The sequence below is a fragment of the Lithobates pipiens genome, unplaced genomic scaffold, assembly GCF_037356315.1.
Source record: "Lithobates pipiens isolate NorthernLeopardFrog02 unplaced genomic scaffold, aLitPip1_a1.2 Scaffold_56, whole genome shotgun sequence".
NCBI classification, from domain to species: domain Eukaryota; kingdom Metazoa; phylum Chordata; class Amphibia; order Anura; family Ranidae; genus Lithobates; species Lithobates pipiens.
The window spans coordinates 728,457-736,487 of record NW_027507878.1 but is presented as its reverse complement, the minus strand read 5'-3'; the positions used below and the strand labels follow the sequence as shown (position 1 = coordinate 736,487).

Below are 8,031 nucleotides of genomic sequence, written 5' to 3'. Positions count from 1 at the left end.
GGGAGATGGGAAAACCAGCAATTGGGTAGTGTATATTGTGCTGGAGGCACACAACACCCACTAACTCCTGCAGATGCCTTTATTATAGAACAGGAATTAAAGGGTAGATACTGGTGTATACTATTCTACTTGCAAAAGGAATTTTATCCAAATTGCTCCATTCATCCCTAGTTAGAAGAAAAAAAGTATTTAAAGAGATAAAAGACTATGGGCATCTTGGTGCCTTGGAAGAAGCACAAAGACATTAAGAAATAAGAGATAGGCAGTGGGCATTTTGGTATCTTGTGTAAAGCACCAAGACACCAAAAGATAAAATATAGACATTGGACATTTTAGTGTCTTGGAAGAAGCACAAGGACACCAAGAGATAATAGATAGACAGTGGACATCTTGGTGTCTTGGAAGAAGCATGAAGACACCAAGAGATAAGACATAGACAGTGGACATCTTGGTATCTTGGAAGAAGTACCAAGTTTTTCGCCAGAATTGTTGTAAGACAGATCTGGGTCTTCACAGAGAAAAGAAGCTTGATAATTTGGTAGAAAATGACCTGTAGGTTCATCACAGTGTTGGTGAGAAAAGGGCTGCAAATGACAGGAGAAATGGAAAGATTGTCACACTGAATCATTTTTACTTTTTGTGATTCGGATCAGCGCATTCTTCACGTCTTTGTTCCTTAAACTATATATTAGAGGATTCAGCATGGGAGCAACAGCTGCGTACATCACCGAGAACGTTTGGTCCAATTCGCTGGAATACTGTGAGGTGGGCTTCATGTACATAAAGAGAATGGTTCCGTAGAACATAAAAAGGACCATCAGGTGGGACGTACAAGTTGAGAAGGTTTTCCTTCTACTGCTGGCTGACATGCGTAAAACTATTTTTATTATTCTTATATAAGAGCTCAAGCTAAGCAAGAGAGGGCAGAGTCCAAGAACAATAACTTCTACATAAATAAGGGCATCAAATCTGGTATCGGGACAGGAGATTTGCGCCAGCGCCTTGACATTGCAGAAAAACTGTTGAATTTTATTTGAGTAGCACAAGGGCAAAGTGGAGGCAAAAAACGTGACCAGAGCAGAATTGACGCAACCAGGAATCCAGATTCCAACCAAAAGCAGGACCAAGTTTCTTCTGTTCATGATGAGGTGATATTGTAAAGGGTTACATATAGCAATGTAGCGATCATAGGCCATGGAAGATAATAAAATGACCTCAATGCTGCCTACGAAGGTGAAAAAGAACATCTGGGTGAAACACTGTACAAAGGATATTGCGTTATCTCCAGTAAGTAGCATGTCCATCAGTTTTGGCAAAGTGACGGAGGTGTAACTGATGTCTACAAAGGACAGATTGCACAGGAAGAAGTACATCGGGGTGTGTAGGTGGACGTCCGCGCAGGTTACAGTTATTATAATTAGATTTCCCAGTAATCCGATTAAATATATAAATAGAAACACAACAAAAAGGAGAGGCTGCTTTTCATGGTCGCTAAAGAACGCTAAGATCTGAAAGTCTTTAGTGGTCGTTTCGTTATTCAGAAGGTTTGTCATCTTCTAAAAAAAAAAAAAAAAAATGATGGAAATAACATTCAGAGGATAATTCAAATACAAACACAAAAATGTTTAACCACTTCCCGACCGGCGTACGACGATGTACGTCGGCAGAATGCCACGTGCAGGCATATTGGCGTACAGGTAGGTCCAATTTTAAATGCCGCCCTGCCATCGCGAGTGCGCTGCCAGCGGCGCGCTCGCATGACGGTCGGGACCCCTGTGAGTCCGGTCGTGGGTCCCGCGGACTCGATCGCCGCTGGGATACCCACGATCCTCTCACAGGGCGGCTGAACAAGGAGATGCCCTTGCAAACAGCATTTCCCTGTTCTGCCTAGCAACAAGTGACGCTGATCTCTGCTCCATGTGATTGGAGCAGAGATCAGTGTTCACTAAAACAAAGCCCAGCCCCCCAACAGTTAGTAACATGCCCCTGGGAACACGTAACCCCTACACTGCCACCCACTGGTTAACCCCTTCACTGCCAGTGTCATTTACACAGGAATCACTGCATTTGTATAGCACTGATTGCTGTATAAGTGACAATGGTCCCAAAAATGTGTCAAAAATGTCCGATGTGTCCGCCATAATGTCGCAGTCACAACAAAAATCGCTGATCGCCGCCATTACTAGTAAAAAAAAAAAAATATTAATAAAAATTCCATAAAACTATCCCCTATTTTGTAAACGCTATAACTTTTGCGCAAACCAATCAATAATCGCTTATTGTGATTTTTTTTTTTTGCCAAAAATATGTAGAAGAATACGTATCAGCCTAAACTGAGGGAAAAAATGTCATTGGTATCGGTGCTGGTACTAAGCATTTGCACGATACCTGAAATACCTGAAACTGACACTTTCAGGCTCGGTTCTTTCAGCTGTCAGTGGGATTCCCCCACTGACAGCTGAAATGTAAAAAAAAAAAAAAACTGTAATTATCGGTTGTTAAGGATCTAAGCCGCCAGCAGCCTTAACAACCGATGACTCATTCAGCTGTTAATGGCTTTCCCTTGTTGACAGCTGAAGTGTTAAAGAAGTCCGGCAATTGGAGCTGTCAAAAAGAAAAAAGCAGCCCGGCAATGTTTATCAACAACATTGCTCAGCCCCTGAAACACTAAGATAAAAAGAAACATTGTTTCTTTTTGTATGTAGCGCCCTGCTCCTGATGGGCAGACACTATAATTATGAATTTAGTTTGTCTGAGCTGTAGTTTAGCTCAGACTGATTGTGTTGAAATTCTGGTTCTGTTCCAGTTCAGCTGGATGTGTGGTTTTCCCTTTGGCCAAGGGGTGTTGCGCCCTTATAGTAGGCCAAAGTTGGAAATTGCAACGAGCTGAGTGCATTGTGTGCCACTTTGCCCAGAAACAGTCAGTGGGAGTGATCTGCCCACTGTGCATTCTGGGAGAGGGTATTTAAGGGACAGACCCTGTGATAGGGTGTGTTCCGACCTGATGGCCCTCCTGGCCTAAGGTGTGCTGCTGCTTTTCAATTTGTCTCGGGGGCCGGCTGGCCTGAGGCTTCATTACTGAAGGGTAGGCCCAGAAGTCTTGGGACCTACCGATTCAGGGGTGGTCCTGTGCTCTCTTGCCTGCGGGGAGAAGCCAAGCGAGTGGAGGATCCAGGGGAGGACTTTTTAGAGAGAGGACCGAGCACCAAGGCTGGTACCTCTAGAAGAGCTTGGAGACTCAGTTGGAGGTCGCATCCCGGGTCATCTACCTCACAGTACCGCTGGTTCGGCTGAAAAAAAATGGTACTGTGGGACTGTTCTTTAACATTGCAACAAGTTGCTGGTTGCGCAGTCCTGTGGCAGAGGATTGTGCAACGGTTCTACAAGATCTTCAAGTCTGTGGCAGAGACTATGACCGAGCATCGCACCGGCTGCTAGGTCAGTGAGAGAGGCCTATCCGGTGGTTGTTAGATCCAGTTGTGAAGCTGTTTGTCCTCTGGATCAAGAAGTACCCCTGACCCGCAATTACAAGGTACCTGAATTCCCCTTAACTCTCCATCCCTCTACTGGAATTGTCTTTTGTCAATAAAGAATTAGAAAAAGTGTCGGAACTAAAATCTTTGAGCAGCTCTTTAAAGGGACCCCTATGACGGACACGGTGGGACGGCGAGGAAACGGTAAGCCCAATCAAATACCAGCAGCTCCTTTGGGGGTAAGTGCTACATGTATATTTCTGTTTCTTCATCTACAAATAAAAAGGATGAACTTCGATCTGCAGATGAAGTCAGTTTAACCACTTCAGCCCCGGAAGGATTTTCCCCCGTAATGACCAGGCCATTTTTTGCAATATGGCACTGCGTCCTTTATTCTCCACAAATAGAGCTTTCTTTTGGTGGTATTTGCTCCTCTCTGCGGTTTTTATTTTTTGCGCTATAAACAAAAAAATAGTTACAATTTTAACGTAAAAAAAAAATGTCTTCATCAGCTTAGGGCAATATATATTCTTCTACATATTTTTGGTAAAAAAATATTGATTGGTTTGCAAAAAAGTTATAGCGTCTACAAAATAGGGGATAGATTTATGCCATTTTTATTATTACTATTTTTTTTTTGCTAGTAATGGCGGTGATCTGCGATTTTTAGCAGGATTGCGACATTGTGGTGGATAGATCAGACACTTTTGACACTTTTTTGGAACCACTGACATTTATACAGCGATCGGTGCTATAAAAATGCACTGATTACTGTATAAATGTCACTCACAGGGAAGGGATTAAACACTAGGGGGCGGTCAAGGGGATAGGTGTATTCCCTCGTGTGTGTTTCTAACTGTGGTGGGATGTGACTGACTGGAGGAGGAGCCATATGGCTGTTCCTACTCGTTTTTTCATTGGAGGTCTGGGATTAATCGAGTTGTCAGCCATATATTTCTTGATGTTCACCTTTCTGATATATTTTTGAATGCCTACATAGGTTTGGAATTTGTCTAAATTCTTTATGGGTGCGTACTTTAACCCTTTGTCTAGTACTCAGCTTCTTTAGCAAGGCAGTGGTGGTCTTGGAGGTGTGTTGCGGCCCAGTCTCCGAAGGGAGGGGATCATGCTCTGCTTCAGTATGTCACAGTACATGTTGGCATTCATGGCCTGCCTTAACTGTACTAAGGCTACTTCTTGGTCCCCAGCCGTGAACTGTAGACTGTGCCAGTCTGCCCTTACCTGTGCTGAAGCAACTTCATGGCCCCCAGCCTTGAACCTGTAATCTGTTCCAGTCTGCACTTACCTGTGTTAAGGCTACTTCATGGTCCCCAGCCTTGAACCATAGACTGTTCCAGTTTGCCTTTACCTGTGCTCAGGCTACTTCATGGTCCCCAGCCGTGAAACGTAGACTGTGCCAGTCTGCCTTTACCTGTGCTTAGGCTACTTCATGGTCCCCAGCCGTAAAACGTAGACTGTGCCAGTCTGCCTTTACCTGTGCTTAGGCTACTTCATGGTCCCCAGCCGTAAAACGTAGACTGTGCCAGTCTGCCTTTACCCGTGCTCAAGCAACTTCATGGTCCCTAGCCGTGAAGCGTAGACTGTTCCAGTCTGCCTTTACCTGTGCTCAAGATAACAAATTGTCCTCAGCCATGAACCATAGACTGCTCCAGCCTGCCTTCAGCTGTGATCAAGCTACTTTGTGGTCCCTAGCTGTGAACCTGTAGACTCTTCCAGCCTGACTTTACCCATGCTCAAGCTTCTTCATGGTCCCCAGCCGTGAACTTATAGACTGTTCCAATCGTCTTACATATGCTGCTCTTATTAAGTGAGTAGTGTCCTTTTCTAGCTATACCTCACGTTTTGGAGTAACCCATACCACCCGAACTTCCTCCTGTTACAACTTCTACAAGCAAATAAACTTCAAAAAGGCAACCCCTAGACCAGTGATGGAGAACCTTGGGACTGCAGATGTTTTGAAACTACATTTCCCATGATGCTCAACTACACTAGAGTACAAGAGCATCATGGGAAATGTAGTTCCAAAACCTCTGGGGTGCCAAGGTTCACCATCACTGCCCTAGACTGTTTAATGAGCCAGAGTGGATGAAGTGTTGGTGTGTGCCTGTCTACCTCTGTGCTTGTTGGGGAAAAAACCTGTCTACTCTACTGCGGCCCCTCCAGGGGTACATACTGTATGTAGCAATCTAACTGTACAACCTTCTTTAGATCTACTGTACAAATCACAATGAGATGTAAGGCCAAACTTATACCCAAATAAGTTTTTACAGTAAATTGTAACATGCCTGGTGAACTTCTCATTTTTGCCAAACAGGGCAGGAAAAGTAAAGATGTAGATCAGCCTTTCTCAACCTTTTCAACACGGAGGAACCCTTGAAATAGTTTTCTGGTCTCTGGGGAACCCCCTGCTAAAAATGAGAACTCTACAACTCATGATACATTAGTGTGATGGTCAGTGGGAAGAATTGTCCTCACACTTGTGGTCATTGGGAAGAAGGTCCTTACACTTGTGGTCAGTGAGAAGAATGGTCCTTACACTTGTGGTCATTGGGAAGAATTACCTCCTTACAGATAGCTAAAAAGATCAATGGTGTCTGTGGGAACTTATCTGAGAGGCAAAAATTACCAATGCTGAAGGAATCCCTACAACCTCTGGAGGAACCCTGGTTGAGAATCACTGATGTAGACAATACCTTTGGTTGGCTCACTGAATATATATGGGAGTGCAAGCTTTCGAAAAGACTCAGATTTCTTCATCAGACATGGATTTATGCAAATAACTGAAAAGCCATAGTTATATACAGTATACACAAACACAAGAACATCAAAGAGCATTGAAGAACATCAAACAACATTGAAGAACTTCGAAGAACATCAAACAACATCAAAGAACATCGAAGAACATCAAAGAACATCGAAGAACATCGAAGAACATCGAAGAACATCAAAGAACATCGAAGAACATCAAAGAACATCAAAGAACATCAAAGAACATCGAAGAACATCAAAGAACATCGAAGAACATCGAAGAACACCGAAGAACATCAAAGAACATCGAAGAACATCAAAGAACACCGAAGAACATCGAAGAACATCAAAGAACATCGAAGAACATCGAAGAACACCAAAGAACATCAAAGAACATCAAAGAACATCAAAGAACATCGAAGAACACCGAAGAACATCAAAGAACATCAAAGAACATCAAAGAACATCGAAGAACATCGAAGAACACCGAAGAACATCAAAGAACATCGAAGAACATCGAAGAACACCGAAGAACATCAAAGAACATCAAAGAACACCGAAGAACATCAAAGAACATCAAAGAACATCAAAGAACACCGAAGAACATCAAAGAACACCGAAGAACATCAAAGAACATCAAAGAACATCAAAGAACACCAAAGAACATCAAAGAACATCGAAGAACACCGAAGAACATCAAAGAACATCGAAGAACATCGAAGAACATCAAAGAACATCGAAGAACATCGAAGAACATCAAAGAACACCAAAGAACATCAAAGAACATCAAAGAACATCAAAGAACATCAAAGAACATCAAAGAACACCAAAGAACATCAAAGAACATCAAAGAACACCGAAGAACATCAAAGAACATCGAAGAACATCAAAGAACATCAAAGAACACCGAAGAACACAGAAGAACATCGAAGAACATCGAAGAACATCGAAGAACATCAAAGAACATCGAAGAACACAGAAGAACATCGAAGAACATCGAAGAACATCGAAGAACATCAAAGAACATCGAAGAACATCGAAGAACATCAAAGAACATCGAAGAACATACGTTAATTAAACCAACAACAAGGAAAGATCGGGTGACAAAGATACAGATCGGTGTATACGGTTGTATCAGTAATGGCCGGACTGGAAGATCAAAATCTCCCGAAAGATATCACCTGTTATAGCAAATAGAAAAAAATATTAATATACAGAACTCAACTGTTACATTCACTAATATGGCTACACTTATTTTACACATTTCATCACCCAATAATTGTGTATTTTTCGTAATTAGGATTTTTTTGCAGTCACATGGAACATTAACTAGTTAAAAAAAAAACTGGAAAATATGAATGAATAATTTACCTTTAAATTGAAGGAGCTTTTTCTTTTTTTTTCTTTTTTTTTTAACACAACATGAGACTTTAGGCCAAGGGGTCTCAAACTGGTGGCCCTCCAGCTGTTGTGAAACTACAAGTCCCATCATGCCTCTGCCTGTGGGAGTCATGCTTGTAACTGTCAGCTTTGCAATGCCTCATGGGACTTGTAGTTTTACAACAGCTGGAGGGCCGCCAGTTTGAGACCCCTGCCGGGGTAGGCTTTACTTATTGGATCACACTGTGCCAGTCCAAACATGCACTATATTGTCAAAAGTATCGGGACACCTGCCTATATACGCACATGAGCTTTAATGGCCTCTCAGTCTTCGTCCGTAGGGTTCAGTATTGAGTTGGCTCCGCCCTTTGCAGCTATAACAGCTTCAACTCTTCTGGGAAGGCCGTCC

At 42.7% G+C, this 8,031-nt stretch overlaps 1 protein-coding gene across 1 annotated transcript; it reads right to left on the bottom strand.

Annotated features, from left to right (window-relative positions):
- Window positions 1-388: 388 nt before the first annotated feature.
- LOC143958067 (olfactory receptor 8H1-like) lies at window positions 389-7,679 on the bottom strand. Its single transcript, XM_077467520.1, has 2 exons — window positions 6,188-7,679; window positions 389-1,556 (listed from the first exon to the last, which is right to left on the bottom strand). The coding sequence occupies exon 2, from the start codon at window positions 1,551-1,553 to the stop codon at window positions 615-617; it is 939 nt and encodes a 312-aa protein (XP_077323646.1). The 5' UTR covers window positions 1,554-1,556; window positions 6,188-7,679; the 3' UTR covers window positions 389-614.
- Between the last annotated feature and the right edge of the window lie 352 nt (window positions 7,680-8,031).

Bases quoted from the DNA above. Each gene is read 5' to 3' on its own strand.
- LOC143958067 (XM_077467520.1), bottom strand. From the start codon at position 1,553: ATGACAAACCTTCTGAATAACGAAACGACCACTAAAGACTTTCAGATC.